The sequence below is a fragment of the Monopterus albus genome, unplaced genomic scaffold (genome assembly GCF_001952655.1).
Source record: "Monopterus albus unplaced genomic scaffold, M_albus_1.0 scaffold4.1, whole genome shotgun sequence".
Lineage (NCBI taxonomy): Eukaryota > Metazoa > Chordata > Actinopteri > Synbranchiformes > Synbranchidae > Monopterus > Monopterus albus.
Window position 1 is genome coordinate 7,514,323 of NW_018127884.1, and position 21,686 is coordinate 7,536,008.

Genomic DNA, 21,686 nt, shown 5'->3' on the forward strand with positions numbered 1-21,686 from the left:
TCTTTTCTGTTGTTTCCTGATGGGGCACACTGTTGTCTGGGCTCCAGCATTCCTGTCTGGGAATGACTGCAGTCCTCTGGGGATTGTGCTGTTTGAAGGGCGTTAAAAGTGCATATCCATCTGGCAGACCAGGGGAATGCACCTGACTGGAATGTGAAGATCAGCTCCTCTGCAGCGGCTTTTGGATCTCCACATTGTGGAGCTACATCTTACAACAGAGGCTCAGGCTTAATGAAAGACCTGTTGTAAAAATGGCAAGTGTAATTCATAGTGCTCCCATGTGTGATGATAATGTCTTTTATTTTTATTTTTTGTTGACTTGATTCTGGCTCTGTACACACTCCAAGGTTACTAATGCTAGAAGGTCATAGATAATGTACAGTGGTCTCCACTCACTGATTTAATGTTTACTTTTGGACAAACAGGAATTCAGACTTGTTTAAAGAAATCAAAGCCAAGAACCTGTCTCCGTGAGTTTGTTTTATTTCAGTCTAGAGCTCAATTGGATTGAGCACATTCCTCTACAAGCAACCATTGTTAAACAAGCTCACTACCTGTGGGTATATATACAGTAAAATGCCATGGCATTATGTGAATGACATTTAAAAAGGATAAGTCGTTTTCTTAAACAAGCCTCTCATTTTTCCTTCTCTCCAGGCATGGAACACGATGTGCAGGAGAAGTGGCAGCAGCAGCCAACAACGGGATCTGTGGGGTTGGTGTGGCCTACAATGCCAAGATCGGAGGTACAGTCAAATAAAACATGGCTCACTGATTTAATCTCACAGGGCCAAACCTTAGTTTCATCTCAGTTTTCTTTCTGACTGCCAGAACAGCTGAAATGCATGTTTTGCTGCACCAGTCTCATTTTCCCTCCATTCCCCGTGCTCAGCGTGATACAGAGTGCTTTCTGAGCATCACCATAGTTGTGATGTGGATTGCACTGTAGTTCTATTAGTGACACTTACTGTGCAGTTTCTGAAATGTTGTAGATGTTATGGAATCTATGGTAACTTGATGTCAGACTTACCGGGCTGCTATAACTGTCTCCTAATGTTCTGATGCTTCAGGTGTCTGTTGTGTAGAGGACTAAACATTATGAGCACCTTCCAACATTATGTTAAGCACAAAACCACCACTTCCAACAGTCACCAAGAGTTGAATTAACACCTCTGTGACACTGTTGACAAAAACTCAGCAAGTTAATAAGAATAAGGTTTATAGTAGAACTGTTAAGCTGGATTGCATAAGATTGTACAGATGTACCTAATAAACTGCTAAATCAGTGTGTTTAGCAACATCTGGTTGTGCTAGTGGTGTCTCTCAAGAGTGTAAGAAGTGAGGGAACGATAGAGTGCCTCAGGCTTTGCCTGTATTTCTGCAAACCTAAAAATGGAATAGGGCGAAGATGTTTTTTGAAGCCAGGTCAGAAGCCATCGGAGTACATACAGTAGTTGGTAGGTCCTGATGCCACCCTGCTGTGATGCACTGTAGGTGTCTGCTACACTTGAGCCATGTTTGATAGTTGTCACTCTGGCCAGTTAGATCTCATCACCCAGTGTCTGTCCCCACAGTTACTGTACAGAATGTGCACGGAGAATGTTGCCGAGTTTGATTTCTCCGGTCTTCATTTAAAAAAGTAAATCCAATAAAATTAACATTAAATAAGAATAAGTTTTTGTATCCATTTCTCTTCATCAGTTTCTGGTTTTCACTCTCTCTCTCATTGTTTTTCAAACACATTTTCTATTCTTGTTTTTATCTATAAAACAAATGCCAAATGCTCCATATATGTGGAGCTGAAACAATTAGACGGTATAAAACCCTGCAGCTATTGTGACAATCGATAAATTGCTATTTTTTAAAGCAAAACCACAAACATTTTCTGGCTACAGACTCAAATGTGAGGATTTACAGTTCTCATTAGTTTTTTTTTAAATCATTGTAAATTAAGTGTTTTAGGGTTTTAGGCTATTTGCTGGAAATAATAAGCACTTTGACGATCTCACCTAGTGTTCTGGGAAATTGTAATGGATTTTTATTTATTTATTTTACTGTTTCCTAGACACGAGTTAAATTATAAATAATTGAGAGAACAGCATTTTAATGAATAACTAAAATAATGGTTATATAGAAGGGACATGTCTGAACCAAAACATTTCTTTCTTTCCTACTGAAACTCTTTTAAAATCTTTAAGGCCTATTCATACTTTCTGCATCCACATTTCTGTTACAGTCCAGTGACAATTTTTCGTCATCTTCCCCGGTCTGCCAGGCTCCGCAGAGACTCTGTATGGAATTCAGTGTGTAAGCCAAAAATGTGTGTGTGCACAGACTGTCCTCTCAACTAAAAACCCTGACAGCACATGTATTAGAACACGGGCGTTTGTGGTTAGAAGGTTGAAGTATGAAAAGGCACATGCGTGCCTTCCGTCTGTGTCTGGACAACAGATACACAGTACCTGGCTGTATCTGACCTTTGGTGAACCTGTGGTTCTGGTGGTGTGTTGTGTTGAGCAGTGAAGCAGAGAAGTGAATGACTCTGTGCCTCAGTTTTCACGGGAGTCAAGATAATTGCAATTTGCTCTACTGGGCTGTCTTTGCACTGCGGTCGGAGGATATTTCCATATAACTGAGTGTTCCTCAAGTTTCCCCTGTAATGTAGCTGGGTGTTTTTTGAATCTGTCCAGCTCCGTAGGGGACACTGGGCTGCAAAGCCAGGTGTCATTCACAGTGAATGGCAACTGCCCCTGGTCCAGCCTTTTGAACCCGTATAACGTGTGAATGAACTGTTACTGTTGTGTACTTCCTGTGTGCTACAGTACCTTCCTCCTTAACCATGTGCTCAGTGAGCCTGTAGTTCTGGGGCCAAGATGTAAATGCACTCTGCAAATGGGACAAGGATTCAGATGAAAAGTCTCACAATGGGAGTTGAGTATTAGGAGCCAGAGTTTGGTTGCAATTACTGTCACTGTAAAGTACAACCATAATTTAACAATAAAATTAGCAGTCAGGTTTATGGTTAGTTGGTCTGTGTCAGAGACAGAAAAACACTCAGCGACACAGAGTTTGCTCATTGAGACGTCACAAAAGAGGGAGCAGTTTTTGTAGTTTCCGTTCTTCAAAAGACGTTTCATTGCTTTCTGATATTAAAAACAACAGTTGATTTGTTTAAAATTTTCATTGTAAATAGCTTAGTTGATTATTTCATTCCTCTTAGAATTAAAGTTAGTTGTTGTTATGGTCACATTTCTAGTACATGTGAACATGTCTTGTATTGCTGATTATTTCTTGTTGCCGTGCTGAGGATTGTGTTGTACTTCCTGGAGACTTTAGGGTTGTACCATAATGATGTGTTGTCGTTTTAGCTGTAGGAGCCTCTCTATCCCAGTGCATGCTCTCAACAGCCTCCTCCATATTTCCAGAGGTCATAAATAATCAGAATAGTGCCATAACTCTAGACTTTATTATCATTCCAGATGGCAAGTAGGAATATACCACATGGCATTCAGCTTGTCTAATATAAAAAAGTGGGCTGTGTGGGGTCATTTAGGTGAAACAGGAAGAAGCCATTGTTGTGAAAAACCTACACATGAGCTTTTCTTCCCACTTAAGGCTCAGTAGAATCAGACACTAGAACTAAATAGTTCATGGACTACAGACATTATTGCACTACTTTTACAATTCAAGAACTTGAGAACTGTGAAGCTTAGTTGAAGTAATATGAGAAAAGAAGTACACTGTCTGTGGTCTGAGCTTCTTTCTCCCAGAAAATATTTCAAAACAAACTTTTCATTCAGAATCCAACATTTCATTGCCAGATATAAATCATTTCCAGCACAAGGTGCAGTGAGATGCCAAACATCCACTGATCATTAAACTGATGCATAAACAGCACAGAAACACAGAAACAGAGAACCCAGATTGTGCAAGTTGTACAATAGCTCTAAACAGCTGGAAGCCCAACAGACAGAAATCTTAAACTCAAGGCAGCTGGATAAGTTTATCCATTTTGGTGGCCAGGGAGTGTATATTAGAAAGGCAGAGTGCAGAAGGAGCAGTACAAAAACTTCTGTGACTCCTGTGCACAAGACGAACTGCCCCTGTGCCACTTTCTACCACAGCTATAGCCCATTATTCAACAGGAGGCTGCCCTGTGAGGAATCACAAACACAGATGGGCTGGTGTAGATTTGTTAAATACTCATAAATATGTGTTGGGTAAAAGTAGTCCTCCCACTGAACCAACAGAAATACAATATACAGTATTTAACGGTGTTAATTTTAACACCTGAATTTGTTTTCGCTTATCTTTTGACAAAAATGCATATTAGTTTTTGTCAGATTTTAGCCTTTTGATTTTTGTTAGTTTTAGTCAAAAACTAAATGCATTTTATTCTAGCTTTGTCATTTTTAAACTGAATTTTTAATATTTACTGTAGGCTATATGTTCTTCATCCTGGCTGTGGACAGTTACCATAGATACATGCGTTGTTCACGTCTGTCGTGAGGTTTGTGGAAAACATTGTTTTGTTCACAGAAATTAGACTGTCACATTTGTACCAAAATCCTCTTCAGTGGGTTTAGAGGTGATCCTAAATCAATGGATAACATTAAAACCGTAAGATGTCTGCGGTGAACATTTAGAGATGATCTATGGGTGACTGCCGAAATCAATCCTGGAACTGACTGATAGTAACAAGAGACATTTGACTGAAAGAAATGTTAATGTTACATCTACATCCACAGCGTTTCATGTTAAATTATCCTACTGTTGTATATGGCGTGCTGCTGCATTTTCTTACTGTGTCCCAGCAGTTTTTGTTTGCAATTCTCTGGACTGTAGATGAATATGATTCATAAACCAGTTTTTACCAAGGTTATTGAATGCAAGACAGTGGTGAAACACATCAAGCAGCTATTTCAACTCCTGAATGAGAGATATTTTGTGGAGGAAACTGTTTTACTGATCAGCACCTATAGTTTGTGATTCCACAGGTCCACGGCAGGTCGTTAAGTTACTTCATGTCCGTTTGTCCATCTTTAACATTATCATTTACTTTTTTTTCATTGATGGAAAATGTAAAACATTTTCTTCATAGTTCTCATTATCAAACGTTTTGTTTGTTTCTGGTCGTGGAACAAGGTGGAGGTAATCTAAGTTAAACCACGGTTGACTGTTCAGAGTGGGTGATATGCATGAGCGTCGCCATGTCAAAGTGTCTGAGTCTTGTTAGAAATATTAATTTTCCTTTGCTTTTACTTAACCTGCTTTACGTACTGTTTGTTTCGTTAGTTTGAAATTGAGAAATGTATTTTTTGGCTTTCTTGTGAATTTCTTGAGAATTGGTGAGAACATTGATACCACGTTCATGTCTCTTTAAGTAGGAAGCCACAATGAACTTTTTTTTGTATGAATTGAACAAATGAGATTCATGTTAGTTGGTGAGCTTTAGAGGTTGGCAAACAAAATCAAGCTAGCTGGCTCACTCTGCTCCCAGTCTTTATGCTAAGCTAATCACCTCCTAATCATTTCCTCAAAAATCAAACTGTTCGTTTGAGCTGAGTTTTGGTTTCTTGGCTGTTTTTTGTAGGAAGGTTGCGGCAAATGGAACAGAGAAAGCTACTCCCCTCTCTTAGTGAGGCAACCTTTTCCACTCACACAAGCACAAAGTATATTGTTGACATGCACGCTTGTCTCATTTGTTTAAAAAACAAACAAACACTGAAATTACTTGAGTTGCAGTGCAGTGTGAAAGTCACCAAGTAACTCATCACCCGGCATCTTAGTTACTGGTTTTTGGGACAGGTAGATATTTTGGACATGGATACTTGAGTCAGAAGTGTTGGCTGCTATAGAAACACTAGGAGCGCAGTGTCTGATACCTTTGGAGAACTTTAAAGAGCCAGTGCTTGGTTAACCTATATAAGGCAGTGTGGGGTAACCTGAACTGCAATGCATCAAAGTGGGAAATTAGTTTGTCTTTAAGGTGTCCTTGATTCTTCACTTCTCTCTCTCTCTGTCGCTCTCTCTCCTGAGAAAGAATTCTATTGCAAGAAAACCTCCTCACCTTGAAGCAGAAGTAATAGGTCAGGACAGACACATCTCTCTTGTATCCTGCATTTTTATTTGTTTATGTTTTCTATATGGTGCATTCATTTTAAATGTACCATATAAATGAGCCATTAAACTTTAGCTGAGTTGATCACGTCTCGTTAAAATAAGAACAGGTCTGATTCAATTTACACTGAAGACAGTTGTAACAATTTCACCAAGACGTGAAGAGGAAGACAACTAATGCTTCCTTTCACCTTTTCCTCTGAATTTTTACTCTTGGAAGTCTGCTTCACACCTGAGGAGGCAGTTCACCCATAATGCAATTGATCTGGTTTCATTTCAGTTTTTTTTTTTTTTTTTTTTTACTCAAAAACATCTCAAGTGCCAAAGCAAATCAATAGAGATGACACTTGATTTACATGGCTTCAAGACAACATCACAGTGGAAGCCCTGATGATGAACACCAGCAGCATGTGCTGCACAAGCTGTATTGTGCCAACACAAGGCTGTAAATATGCAAATCAAACAACATCACAGCAGCGCTGCTTTGTCCCTACGCATGTCAAACCTTGCTGAATATGAGCACATAGTCTGGTAGAACTACAGAGCTACAACGCTATGTATTACAGTGCTGAGTTGGAAACTGTAGAAACTGCATCCTGCAAGATCACCATCACCTACTGCACAGTACTTTCTGCATATTTCAGTGTAGTCTTATTGTAACAGCAGCTAACATCAGATTGTTTTGCATATAAAGTTACTCTGTTCAGCATTTTAGCCTTTCAGTGAAACTATATCCCAATATACTTTTTTTTCTGAGTGCTGTATCTTTCCAGTCTTTTACTGAGTTTCTCTTTTATTCTATTTATTAGGTATTCAAATTTCTCTTGGCTAAGTGCTAAGAAAACTTTTTGTCATCTGGTGTTTGTGTCTGTGTGCATTATACTTTTTTTTTTTTCGGAACATGGCTGCAGGTGTGCGTATGCTGGACGGTGAGGTGACTGACATGGTGGAGGCCCAGTCTCTCAGTCTCAATCCCCAACACATCGACATCTACAGCGCTAGCTGGGGTCCCGAGGACGATGGCAAAACTGTCGACGGACCTGCCAAACTCGCCAAAGAAGCTTTTCTGCGTGGAGTTACAGAGGTGTGTGTGTGCGCTAGATTCTCTTCCTGTCTGTGGCTTCTTTCAGCAGCCAAGTACGACAGGACATGAGCAGTTATTGACCCTGACAAGTCTGAATGGAAAGGAATGTCCTCTAAAAGCCATCAGGGAGGAAAGTGTTACAAAATGAATACAAGCAGCACTGACAGAAATTAAGTTTGAAAAGCTCTTATTTTTTTTAATACTTGTAAGTCACAGGGCTCTTTTTAAACTACCAAACACATCTGTTATCTTTTAGTGTTTTCACTCAGTCGATTAAAAAAAAAAACATTCCAATCAAGCAGTTATTGGAGCTTTAAATTACTTGTCAAGCATTTCTAATCAAAATTCTTGCAAACACAATGCTAACTATATACATACACAAGTATAGAGATTTATTGAAAACAAGTCCGTCAGCATCTAATAGCATGGCACTCTGAATATTAGCCACAAGGGACTGTCTTGTAATCAAACCTGTTGTTGATAGCAGCATTTGTTTTAATGCATGAGGGAGTGTGTCAGATATGTCAAAAAGAACAAGTGAACAGATTAAAAGGCACACAGATCACACCCCAGGCTCTCACGTCTGCACTACATGAATAAACACGTCCATCCAGCTAACACTCACTCTTGTTATGGAGCAGTAGGATTCGAGGCATGTGCCGTAAAGCTGATTGGAGCCACTGACACTGACTACTGAGATAATTGCCGCAGTGACAGCGCTGTCAGATGGTGGTGTGGGTGGTACATACTCTAGCTGCTTTTGATCAATGCAGGGAGAAATGGTGCCACTCAATACAATAAAGCGGCTCTTAAGTGAAAATTATTGCACTTCAAAGGCTGAGAGGTTGATTTATTACAATGAGCTGTTGTCATATATTGTGTTGCGTTGCTGTCGTGATATTTAGCTCTGTTTAATTTAGTGAGTGACCACCGTGGCCTCTGTGATGTATGCTGCGTTTTAATGGGCTCTTTTTGAAATGAGCCCTGAAATGACTGCCCTCCTATAATTTGGATTCCCATTAACACAGAATGAGATTTTGTTCTTTTCCGGACAGTGGTGGTGTGAGGCATGACTGAGTGAAAGGGTCTGTGGTGCTCTGAATGTACTGTACGTTCTCCAGGGTCGTGGTGGTTTGGGCTCAATCTTTGTGTGGGCTTCCGGGAATGGAGGAAGGGAGAAGGATAGCTGCAACTGCGACGGCTACACCAACAGCATCTACACCCTGTCCATCAGCAGCTCCACCCAGAACGGCAACGTTCCCTGGTACAGCGAAGCTTGCTCCTCCACCCTCGCCACTACCTACAGCTCGGGAAACCTCAACGAGAAACAGATAGTGAGTTTTGGTTTTTGTCTTTTTCTGCCTCTCCATTTGCCTCACACGTGGCTTCTGCTTTAATGTCTATATTGGAAGGTAAAGTTTAGCTGACTCAGAGCATCTGAAGTGTTTGGCCAACAGGTGCTAATCCAGTGAAATGCTTTCCTATAGCAACGCATTAGATTCAGAACCTTTAGTAAAATGATCGATCAAGAGAAAATGAATCAAACATTTCCTGCAACTGGTTCATCTTAAGTCTTTTATCAGAGGAAAATACCATTTGCACCTTTTGTAAAAATGATTTTCTATCAAATTCAAATATAAAAGCAATCTAAACATTTTTCGGTGTGCTGACATTTTATTGACTAAACAGTTAATTAATTGTTAGACTGGGCGACCGGTTATTTGATAACAAAAATTGGTAATTGCTTCCATAATTCTAGCAATAGAATAGCTGTGTTTATGTGCTGTAACATCCCAAACTTGTTTGGCATAGATAATGAGAAGATTTTTTTTTAATTATTTTTATTTTGCTATATTTTCACTATCTTTAAACGCTACTATTTACCAGAATGATTTATTGGTTATAAAAGTATTTGAAGTATTTAAATTTCTGTTGATTGACTAAGTAGTTAATTGAGTAATAATTTTAGCTCTATACATTCAGTATGTGGCACACTTGTAGTATTTTGATCTGCAGCTGTGTTCTGTTCTTGCATGATGTCTTCACGGTTTCCTCCTTCTCTCTTCCCCATTTATTCAGTCTTGGGCCATTAAAATGATTATGAATCATGCACGGCTGAAAGTCCATCTGGCACACTGTTGCTGCTTAAGATTCTTGTCACAAACACAAAATTACGAACGCACATTTTCTTTGTCAGTCAGTCAAGCAGCCAGACCAGCTGGATGGACAGCTTATGACCTATCCATGACATGTTGCTGGTCCCTTTATGCTTCACTGCTGTACTCATTTAATTGTGCTGTCACTCATAAGCCTTGGAATAAAGAGATTGAGGAGAAGAGTGTGGGCTCCCTGGGGTTGTGCAGAAGTGACCATCTTAATATCTTAGTGTTTTTTTTTATTTTTATTACACTTATATTAGTAACGGGGGTATAGGAAGCTCCTGAATACATAATTGAACCGTTAAAGTGCTGCCTGTGCATTTCTTATTTGATTTAGCCTGTTAAAAGATCTGTTTCTGGAGGCTCTGCAGTGGTCAGCACATTGAGTAGACTTTTTTTATTCTAACTACTTTTGGATGACTCTGATTCAGTTAGTATAGGTTGACGTCTCCTTTAGGATTCTACAGCGGGTGACTGGGGGGCTTTTGCAGTGTAATGTTTTGTGAGCTTTATCCTTCCAGAGATGGTTTTTCTGAGTACAAGCACTCTGGTTTTGCACCACATAGCTTTGTGCTCATGCAGCTACAGAAATTCACACCTGGGAGCTTCCCAGTGCAACCACAAGCCCCTACTGCAGCAGTAAAAAGTCTTGCTCAAAGACACGTCAGTAGTAGTAGTTGTTGAGAACGAAAGAAATGATGGGAATAAAGATTTTGCTCATTTAAAAGAGGCAAACACCAAATTATAAGTTGCCGAAAGTTTAAATATATTTACTTTTTAATGTGAAGTCAGAAGAGCAGTTCAGGCAAAAGTCTAGGATTTGTGATGGTGTGTTAGTAGAGGATTAGGTTTATATATTTGTTTTTTAACGACAGCAAATGAGATACAAGCCCCACAACAATTTATTTTTGCCTTTAGAATATTAGGTGAATAACCTTTAGTCCTTTAGTTGCTCAGAATACATTTCACTTTGTCAGTTTTTGTTGGAGCTGTCTTTTTTAAGCCCACCGTGTTTATCTTCTTAGGTGACTACAGACCTAAAATCAAAATGCACAGACTCCCACACAGGCACCTCTGCCTCTGCCCCGCTGGCTGCTGGGATCATCGCTCTTGCCCTTGAGGCCAAGTAAGTGCTAATCACCATTTTTCTGTGAGTCTAATCAAGCCTTGCAGTTCTCTCCAGCTATACAGCCTCATTCTAACCTCCCTATCTGCATACTAGCCTGACTTTTGTTCATTAAAACCTGTTAATCCTATGAAAAATAAGTGCTACAAATCTAGTTTGCACAGAACAAAGTCATGATTAGACTGTGCAGCAGTTATTCTAGAGCACAATTCATCATTTTGAGAGCTTGCGTGTACATTAGAATATTCACTAAGCTCAGGGAGTTGGAATTAATGCTCCACTGTTATCAGTTTTCAGCACGAATTTAGATGTTTTGTAAATGTAAATGAGTCATTTAGTTGCAACTCGTACATTTTTTTTTTTTTTACCTTTTTCCTTTTTTGGCTCAGACTTTTTGAAACCTGATTATGAATTTAACATTCTTGTACTAAGTCAGGCTTTACGCATCAGTTCTGCCTGATTATCCCCTTTTATGAATTGCTTCTTAACCCCTCTGCCTGACAGACTGCAACTGTGCATGTGCTCAATTTGATGCCAGCACTAATCATTCTTATCAAGTCATGCAGGACTAATGGAGGAACAAACATGAACACCAGAACAGTCCTGAGAACGAGTAATTAGTACAGTCTAAGGTGGCAGAAAAAGATTGCAGTTAAGACCAGATTTGATGTGTAGAAATCGAATGTTTAATTTTAATAAAACTTTCATAAATTCATAAATCTTATTGTGGATTTATGTTGATAAAGAAAGAAATGTATGTTGATAAATCCACCATAAGGGTTGTGAATTGTTTGTGTGGTAGTTGCAGAGAAGCTAACCCAACTGTGACCTCCTTTTTTTATGCCCCGTCCATTCAAATGGACATGTCTGCACGCAGAATAACTACTTTTTCAAATGTTCTCTTTACAAGACATTTTGACAAAGGGCAGAGTTCAAACACTCTTGACTGAAGATTTAGTGTAATTCAGGAAAGAATGTGACTGGTGCTTCATTGTATCCTGTGTTTAATCAGCTGTCCACCTGCAGGTTAAGACTGCAGGACGTATTGTCAGCAGCGTCTCTTTGATCCTTTTTCTGGAGGTCTTAATATGTGTGTCCCCTGCATGTATCTCTTTCTTTATGTGACGGTGTGTGTCTGTGCTTGCATATATGCATGTTCCAGTAAAAACCTGACCTGGAGGGACATGCAACATCTGGTTGTACAAACTTCTAAACCAGCCCACCTGCTCACCAACGACTGGAGAACCAATGGAGTCGGGCGCAAAGGTACAGAAATTCGTCCAATTTCCCTTTTGCCCTGTGCAGTTTGCAGATGCCTTTGAATCTCATTAATGCGTTATACATCTAATAAACAAAGTTGTCATTAGAGGTGCAAGGCACTGGAATTGGACAGAGAGGATGCATGAAAAGTTAAAATGGGATACACACAGCTTGTCTGTAAAGCTGGCGCTGGGAAAGTAAGGATGCAGCTCAGAGCAGGCCGGCATTCATGTGTCCGCTTCTTTTCTCTCTCGGTCTCTACAGTTAGTCATTCGTATGGATATGGTCTTCTTGATGCCAGCGCAATTGTAGCACTGGCCCAGACATGGACCAGCGTGGGGCCACAGCAGAAATGTGTGATCGCTATGGTCGGTGAGCCAAGGTTAGTACCCTAAACACACACACACACAGCTAATTCAAGCTAATTCCAGCTAATATGTTGAGTTCATTTGAATGCAGCCCAAATACATTTTACAAAGCCTGCAAGTTTTTCATCTATGAGTCAAATTCAGACTCTTTCCTAATTTTACTTCTCAGATAGTTTTGTGTCTTGTTTACAGTGGCTCCTTTGTTTTCCTCATTTTGTGTGAGCAAACAGAACAACAATCCTGACAGAGCCACAGGGCATTCACATTGGGTGAGATGCGTTTTCGCAACTCCCCCTGCTGGATTTAAAATCTGTTGCATTGGTTTAAGCTTCAATTTGAATTTCAATAGCTAATACCACATCAAACATATAAAATCTTCCACATTCAAACAACAGATTTGAGTTTAAAGTGTCACCCCAAACATGCAGTGCGGTAATTTATAACTTTATTTTTAGTGGCACTTCACAAATTTTACTTAACATATGGAATATTCAGCCTGTAAAAACAGCTTTTTAAAGAGGAAGTGTTTTAAACATAAAAATAACCCTCCTCAAGGTTAGGAGGTAAATGGTAGTCTAATGAAAAAGGTTGCTGCATTGCAGTCAGGATGTCTCCTCTGCCTAGGAAAAGCCCTTCCTGACAAAAAAAATTCATTTTTAAAGAGAAGTTATTTTCACATGAAATAAACTTGTAATAAAACGGATAAATAAGAGTGTTGTTAGGAAGCAGCAAAGCAAAGGAAGAATTTTAAAATGGAGAAATAACAGTAGACAAATATACATGACAAGTGTTTTATATGTAAACTCTTCCGGTGATTAAGCTCATGGTGACAGATACTTGAGTGTTTTTAGATGCAGCGAGTGATGAGAGGAATTGACATTAACCTGGTTTGTAACAGACGCAACTCTTGGAGATGCTCGTGTATGACTGAGCAGTCACGCTTTGCTGCAGTGACTTGTTATGTCTTCATCTTGGCCCTGAGCGCTTGTTGAAATGCTCTCTCATTCTGTGTGTGCGCACGTGAGCATCTGTGCAAGCACTCCGCTCAGCTCGGGAGGGAGCATTTCAAAGAGAAATAATAATTTGTCAATTGATGTGTTCCTTTCAGTAATAATACTCTGTTTTTCCTCAGCCATTTTATTCCTCCAATTCCTGGTGTCGCAGTGTGAACGCAGTCTGACGTTTCCTCTTCATTATGCGCTCCCTGTCACTTCTCTTGCTGGGTTTGTGGATTCTCTGTCTTTTATTGAGGCCAAGAGATGCTCAGAGCAGATGGTTTGAGCGTCTGGGAGCAGCAGTCAATGCAGGTTATTCAATTTACATTGTAGGCGTTTAGCTGACTCACTTATCTGGATTGACTTGAAATGAGTGAGCAGGTAGAGGTTTGGTGTCTTTGTCACTGTCATTTACCTCCAGTGATTACCTCTAGTCTTGGTAGGACTCTCCAAAAAATGAGCAAGTGTTAGGAGTACATTTACACAAGCTATTACATGAACTGCCGTGCACATACAGTAGTGCATCATCTACAGTATTTTATGGCAACAATTACAGTGACATTTGGGCATGTGTGGCAGTGAGATAGTGAATGAGAATGCCACAATGTGTTTTCAGTTCTGTGATTTGAATCTTAGCATTGGGAGAAGCCTTGTGTTTACATTTGGAAAATGGATTATGCCTCAGAGCACAACATCTTACAGTAACATAAAGGCTCCAGTGTTTTTTGTGTCTGACAGAAGAAGAATAAGCACACTGACTTTGTTTCATGGGGGTATTGAAGAGATGTCTTGGTAGCTGTGTGAACACTGAATGTTCAGGTCAGATCAGATGTTTATTGTTCCACGAGGAGAAATTTGATTTGCAGCGGCAGACAAGAAAAATATGAGCACAGCATAACAGAACAAGGGACATTGATCATAACAGTAACCGTAAAAATAGCCAAGGAGAAAATGTAAATGTTTGTTAAAAACATCCACTATATTGCATATTATTTTAAAGTGCTGCTGAACAGTGCAGACAGGACTTAATGCACGTTGACCATAATAAAATTCTGCTGAGCAGCATTGAGCATGACCATAATAAAATTCTGCTGAGCAGCACCGTCAAAACCTAAGTGCATCCATTGCATTAGAAACAAAAGAGAATCTGTATCTGTTGTATTTTACTCTGGGTGATCTATATCTCCACCCAGGGAGTAAGAAATCCCTCCAATACAGGATGGTCAACGATGAACAAGATTGACAACGCTTTTCTCAAAACGTGTCTGTCATAAAATCCCATCAGAGAATGTCAGTTATTTTGCTGGCTGCTTTAACTGCCTTGGACAGATGGTTTTTGTTTTTCACAATAATGTTTCCATGATAAGAGATTATACAGAAGGATAAGACTGACTTAATAAAAGACATAAAATCATCAAGGTTTTGTCTACATTCAAAGTGTTCAGTTTGCCCAGAAAGTAAAATCTCTGCAGACCCTTTTTGCAGATTGCAGAAGTGTTGTTCAGAATTCAGTGTCTTCTCAATTGTTGTTCCTAGGTACTTGTAACACTTAACGCTCTCAACAAGTGAGTCCGTAATTACAGTTCGAGTGGCTGAATGGGAGGTTTTCCTGGATTTAATGGCCATATCTTTGGTTTTGTTAACATTTAACTTCAGGTTGTCATACCACTCTATAAAGTCGCTCACAACTGACCCATGATCATCCTCTCCATCCTGGAGCAGACTGATTAGAACAGTGTTGCCCACGAACCCCAGGAGATGCCTGTCATTGTAGAAACTCCTGCAGTCATTTGTATAGAGAATATACAATAATGGGGACAGGACACACCCCTCGACTCTAAATTGCCCCTAGGATTGCCTTTGTTTTACTTGCATTATGGGGACCGAAACCTGTTAACACACCCACATTGTGGGGACTTGCCCATCTACAAGGGAATCACTGAATTTCAGGGCGGCAACATGGTTTAAGTTTAGGGTGAGATTAGGTGTTAGGCAAGTAGTGGTTATGGTTAAGGTTAGGATAAGTCTACAGGAAATGAATGTACATCAATGTAAAGTCCCCACAAGCAATGAAAACACTGTGTGTGTGAGTGTGGGTGTGTGTGGTTGTCTCTAAGTGGTATAGATAATGGATGGATGGACACACCCCTGGGGTGAACCTGTGGAAAGAGCGACATTTACCCTAACTGCCCAGGGCCTACATGTTAAAAATGTCACATAGGTATGTACACGTGTGTGCAAACTTTCTTAACCCTATAAAGACATTTGTATCATATGTGCCACGCGAGTTTCTTAGCAAAAAAAAAAGATCACCAAAAATGCCCCGTAATAAAAATAATCAAAATAATATGGCACATTTATTCCTATATGCCTGGACTGTCTATGCATAAATGGCAAATAAAAATCCTGAATCCTGAACTTTCTTTTGGATTTTGATAAAAGGTTTAATAAACATCTCACTTCCAGAAAATTAGAATGTTGTGGCTATTTTTTTTTTTGATGTGTCAGGCTTTACAGGGTTAAAGAGGACTTGCCAAACTTGATGCACATTACACCAGTGTAGCAAAAACATACTGTATGCTATGGGAAGTTCAACTAACTGAGGTACAAGCTGGAAGCTCAAAAAATTATTTATGATTCAGAAACACTGTCTTTTTTTCCTCTGTGCTCTATCAAATGATGGCAGTTCTTAAGGTTTGGCTGCTTCCCCGTTGTTGGTGGTTGTGCGAAGCTGATTAAAACAGATTAAATAGATTAAATGTATGTTTGTATCTCCCAGGATTGTTGCTGTAAACACATTTAATTTAAAAATAATTGAAAGTTATTTCAAAAAGTTTTCATTATTGTTTTTTTGTGACACTGAACTAATTTTCTTAATTTTTAATTTTCTGCTTCCATCACAGAGGTTATTTCCTCTTGGAGCTGTTGCTGAAATATAGATCATAAAAAGGGCCAAAGTTGTCATCTCTCTTGATCAGTTTCCCTCATGTAGGTGTTGAGTTCCTGCAGTGATTGCTGGTTATATGTTTGTAACGTATTCCTCTGTGTGTGTGTGTGTGTGTGTGTGTGTGTGTGTGTGTGTGTGTGTGTGTGTATAAGAGGAGATTGCCTGCCTGCAACAATGCCACAAACTTTGCTTCTCCCAAACCTTAAATCTCAGACACCTTTTGCTGCAGTGGTCAACTGGCAATAATAAATCAACTCAGCAGCCATTTGTATAAATTTCTACTTCCTCCTCCTGTGTGTCTTGATTCTTAACTAGAAGCACCACAAACTACAAAGTGCAATACCCTAAACAAGCAAGTTTTGAAGTGCGGCATTGCTGTCAATTTGGGTCATAACAATACAGTGAGCAGTCACTGTCAGACTCCTTGGTGTTTAGAGAAGTGCTGTAAATGAACTTTTTAGATGGTTCTCATGTGAGGCTGCTTCAGAGGTCAAAAATATTTGTATCGTCTTTTAACACATCATGAAATATAGGTTGGACCTGGAGGGAGTGTGTCTTAAAACAGTGTGACAATTCAGTGATCACACCACGTCCTGTCTATAATTTAGGCACCTCGGTGTCACTAAAATCTTGCACCTTCCTCCTCAGAATTGTTGTGGATGCATGTAATCTCCTAAGAAGATTTGGGGGGTGGGGTGCTTTGCTTCCTCAGAAGAGACTGGAGCTACAGGTTGTGAGACACTAATCCTGTTCAAGGCCACAAACTCTTCACCCTTCGTGGGTTCGTTTACTGGCCAGGAGCAAAGTGCCTTATGAACACAATTATCTGGAGCAAACTCTAGCTTATCCAGATCTCACAACAAGCCAGTAATTATTTCAGCAGCACACCCACACAAGCCACTGTCTTAATGCGGCATCTTTAAATGTCATTCCCGACAGGAACATTGGCAGCCATTTATTGATCAACAAGAGTGTGGACGCCTGCATCGGGACTGACAGTTACGTGACCTCATTAGAGCATGTCCAGGCCCGTCTCACCCTGTCCTATAACCGGAGGGGAAACCTTGCTATCCACCTCATTAGTCCTGCTGGCACACGCTCCACACTGCTCCACCCCAGGTACAAACACGCAACTGCACAAATACACACAGACAAAAACAGTATGAGATGGTAAACACAAACTATTCACACTTGTGTTTGTCGTTTTCCTGCAGGCCTCATGACTACTCATCGGAAGGTTTTAACGACTGGGCTTTCATGACCACCCACGCCTGGGATGAGAGCCCCACTGGGGACTGGACGCTGGAGATCGAGAATGTGGCTGGTGCCAGTGACTATGGTAAAGCATCTATGGTGTTTATAAGTGAGATTCACAAAATGAATGTGTTGCATGTTCGTATCCAGATTTTCATGTTGGCCAAGTGTATTGGCATTTTGGGGCATATCTGAAAAAGGGTTGCAGCATTATTGATTAATCGGTCAGTTACACAACCAAAAGAAACTGTAATACCCCTCAAAAAGCATCACATTTCATCTTAAAAAGCCACATATTAACAAACATATCTCACAATACCAGGCCTAGCATCCGAAGTATAAATTTAGTAATAAACAAGCTTTAAACTGAATATTAAATCTTAATACAAAGTAATTGTAGAATTTCTATCTAATTAATGTAACGTGATAGTACATACATGTTTTGCTCCTAGTGGAGACGCACACAGACAGGTATGACATGCATGTCCTCTGGTGGATTTCAACTAGGGATGCTGTGCTCACATGGTGCATGTCGTCACCTCTGGGCCACCGGGATGGCTTAAAGTGACTTCACTTGAATGTTGAGTCTAGAGTTCAGCTCAAGTGTTAGAGTTCAGTGCCAGGAGATTAGAGATCAAGTGGCTGCTGTATTCAAAGTGTCTGTGGCTCAGTTTTCTTTGTAGGAACTGTGAAGCTGACTCTGAATACTGTAGCTCTGCAGCTATCTGTTTTTATAGCGGGGGCCATGATGAAGCAGCAGAATGAATGCCTCACTTTTTATGTTTGCCCTTGGATTATCAACCTACAAACTGTCTGCATCTGGATGTATAGATCCACCCACAACACAATATCCAGGAGCTGAGAAAACCCCAGGAAAGAGATCTAGATAAATACCTCCCTCCCCTGGAAGGAGTGATTTACTAAAGTGGAACCTCTCACAAGACCCCACATGAGAGATGTACACTTTATAACACCCTGAGTAAGCACAGTGAAATCATGCCGCCTTTGAAATTGCAGCTCATTTCAAGGAGTCGTTTTGTGTCAATTTATGCAGAAAATCCAAGAGCCTGCAATAAGAATGCAGATGCATGTACAAAATCTAGCCATAGTATTTGTGACAGTCCCTCCCTTTTCCCTGCTTAATTTCAGTCTTTCATCTCCATCTCTGCCTCTCTACTCAGGCACCCTGACCCAGTTCATCCTGGTGCTCTATGGCACTGGCCCACCATTGCCTCCGCCTGGCAACAGCAACTGTAAGACCTTGGACCTGAGGCAGATATGCATTGGTAAGAGTGGTCTCTCTTGTTTCCAGTTTATTCTTCCCAGGAAGTTCCTGTCACAGCATCTGAAGGGAGGGGTGGTGTAACTTCTGAGTCAAGCTGAGTTGTGACATGTGAAGTAGCTTGAATAATGTGAGATGAACAAGATGAAATATTATCCTGTACAGTCTGTGCCCAGCTGCATCCATTTACATTATATGCACACACACCTGTTTGAAAGTCACACAGATGTCTTATTAAAACTCTTCTGCAAACTTCACTTGGTGTCAGATGAGATCAAATTAAATTTTACTCCAGGTTCTTTTGAATAATCTCATTTAATTTGATCACTGATGTGCTGCTATCTTCTACCTAATCCAAATACCGCTATAGACAAGGTCTAAGCAGTGAACCTTATTTAAATCCCCAGAGACAAAAGACATGAGTGCAGTGTGAAGTTTGTAAATTTTGAAACAGTGACAGTCTGACCCCTACAGGCTGTCAGAGGTACTTACACACTTGACAGTTGCAATCATATACAGAATCTGAACTGGATTTAATTTTCTTTTTTTTTTATCTTAGCATATGTTATCATCATGTATCAGATTGTTCACACTGAGGCTCACAGCTATAGTTTTCTCTGCTTTTAAACATCGTGACAAGACCCCCGGGGTAAATTAGATTTTCCTCCGTCTGTTGACTCCCCCTCCTGTTTTCAGCTCTGGTAGCCCCAGCACTCACAGTCTGTTAATTGCCATTATAAGCAATGGTCTGCATCTGGACCTGCTGCATAAGGAAGTAAGGAAAGTGGTTTCTTAACTCAGAAATGTTGCACTCAGCATATAAATATCTCCATCAGTTTGTTTTAGTAAGTAAAAGTAATATTAACAAAAACGGAAATACTTAATGACGAATCAAGACTGCCTTGAAACCTTGTCTCACAACCACCCATGGATGAATAAAAACAGAAATGTCAGATGCATTAGACTTTCCTGTTTTAACTGTGCTGTCTGGGCAGGAAACCTGGTTTTGTTTTTGGCTTGTCTGAGTCATATGAAGAGAAAAAAGTATGCAGCTGTTTATTTCTCTCTGTTACAGAGTGCAATGCTGGCTACTACCTCTATCAGCAGGGCTGTGTGGAGCAGTGTCCACCAGGCTTCTCAGTTGGCTCCCAGCCCCTCAATTACACAGTGGGAAACCTGATCACCCCAGCTACTGTCCAAGCCTGCTTGCCCTGCCCACTACCCTGCCTGACCTGCAGCAGCCTCAGCCCTCAGGCCTGCCTGTCCTGTCTCCCTCACCGCTTCCTGGACCCCATCTCTGGCACCTGTGCGCACCTCAACCAGATCATGCGCGAGTCCCCTGGCAGCTTCATGGTGGGCCCTGGAAACCCGGGATCGCAGCTCCAGCTCAGCTCCCAGCTACCCATCACCATCGCCGTGCTCAGCTGCATGGCCATCATTGCCATCTTCGCTGGCATCTTCCTGTTGCTGCAGCTGCGCTCAGGCGCGCTCATCAAGCTGCCTTCTCTGGAGGCTGGCAACAGCCTCGGGGGCAGCTTCAGTCTTGGGGGAAATAGGGTGGTGTCATACCGCGGCATCCCGACAGTGTGGGGGGATGATGGTGTAAATACAGACTCCGAAAACGAAGAGTTTGACGGCCAAAACGAGAGGACTGCCTTTATCAAAACACAAAGTGCTCTTTAATGCCTCACCCACATCCCTTCTCCACTCTTGCTTTTAAAATCCTCTCACCCCCATTTGTCTGATAATTCAGGGCTTTGGTAACGGTCCTTCTACAGTCTTTTCTGGGTTTTACTCTTGCTGCGTTTTCATCCAAGTCCTGCTTCAGGATCTTGTCTTTCACTCTCCTGTGGGAGACCTGATAGGAAGCTGCTGTCTCTCAGAGCTCGGGTTGGCCCAAGCTCTGCTTTGTTCACACTTGGGTGCATTTCTATTAAACTGGCTCTCTCCCTCCTTTTGCCCTCAATCACTGACAGTGTCTGTCTGTACAGAGTCCATTTTCCCCTCCAGCTCCTTTTTCTTACAGTAAACAAGTGATTATTATTTGCTTTCTTCCTCTTTTTTCCTCGTTCCATCAGTCTCAGTGCAGTAGCCAGACGAGATTGTTCAGTGCAAGGAGTTGAGATGTTTGCGTGTGTCTGAATGAATGTATCTTGGTGATTGAGTGTGTAAATCTGATGAACAGTGTAGTGCTCTTTTTCGAGAGGCTAAAGCTGGGCCTGTCACATTCAACCAAAAAAGGTTAAAAAAAAAAAATAATAAAGAAATGTTTAGGTGAATGCCAGTCAGTTCAGAAACATAGAAACAAGTGTTGTTTAGTGACAAAGTCCAAAATCTGCTCAGAAAAGTGCCACCTACTGTATCTGTAGTGATTGACATTTTTAAAGTGCTTTTTAAGAATCAGAAGTATAATTGGTGACAAGGAAACATCCAGGCTTTAATGGTTTATAATTGTGTGTTCCCAGTAAAGGACACAAAACAGACTGTCTGAGAGCTTTCTCTATACGTCATCGCTGTCATCTTTTCTTTCATGATGACACAGTTACAGTCTGTTTACTTAAAAAGAATCCATTATTCAGTCAGTCATTCTTTTTATCTGTAGAGTTACTGTTCTACATGTGATGAGGGCTTTAGTTCTTGTGTTGTACACAGTCTGGAAAGATCGCTGTCAGCCCACCTCAAACTATGTGACACAACTAGAAAAGCTTCCTCTGGCCTTTTGAAATTCACTGAACAACTTTTGGTTTGGAAACTATAAATTTTCCTGTTTTCAGAACCTCCTGACCATCACATGGAAGGGTAAAAAAAAAAAAACATAAAAGGAGAAAAATCGCACACAGACAAGCTACTCGATCAGGCCTGAGGCACAATCCCTTCCGGAGGTATTTAATATCTGTGTGTGATGTGCTCACACCCCGGAGCTGGGAGAGAATCCGTTGGGGTGCGGACGGAGCCGGAGCAATATGTGAACGTGGAGCACAAGAGCTTCTCAAAGCAGCTGGCAGGTGTTGTTACCTTTGATTGATTCATTGACAGAGTAGCAACAGTAGCTCGAGGCTTTCCCTTTTGTCAGAGCACATTAGCATGACCA

The 21,686-nt window shown here is 40.7% G+C and overlaps 1 protein-coding gene across 4 annotated transcripts in view; it reads left to right on the forward strand.

Moving 5' to 3' along the window:
• The window catches only part of furina (furin (paired basic amino acid cleaving enzyme) a), an 84,914-nt gene extending 63,486 nt beyond the window's left edge, over nucleotides 1-21,428 (forward strand). For all 4 annotated transcript variants that reach the window (XM_020604967.1, XM_020604996.1, XM_020604975.1 and 1 more), the window contains exons 7-16: nucleotides 658-746; nucleotides 7,032-7,204; nucleotides 8,326-8,538; nucleotides 10,389-10,489; nucleotides 11,652-11,755; nucleotides 12,014-12,131; nucleotides 16,999-17,178; nucleotides 17,274-17,398; nucleotides 18,495-18,599; nucleotides 19,671-21,428. In XM_020604967.1, coding sequence (XP_020460623.1) covers nucleotides 658-746; nucleotides 7,032-7,204; nucleotides 8,326-8,538; nucleotides 10,389-10,489; nucleotides 11,652-11,755; nucleotides 12,014-12,131; nucleotides 16,999-17,178; nucleotides 17,274-17,398; nucleotides 18,495-18,599; nucleotides 19,671-20,278 — 1,816 coding nt within the window. In that variant the 3' untranslated portion in view covers nucleotides 20,279-21,428. The remainder of the gene's footprint in view (nucleotides 1-657; nucleotides 747-7,031; nucleotides 7,205-8,325; nucleotides 8,539-10,388; nucleotides 10,490-11,651; nucleotides 11,756-12,013; nucleotides 12,132-16,998; nucleotides 17,179-17,273; nucleotides 17,399-18,494; nucleotides 18,600-19,670) is intronic.
• The last annotated feature ends 258 nt before the right edge of the window (nucleotides 21,429-21,686 follow it).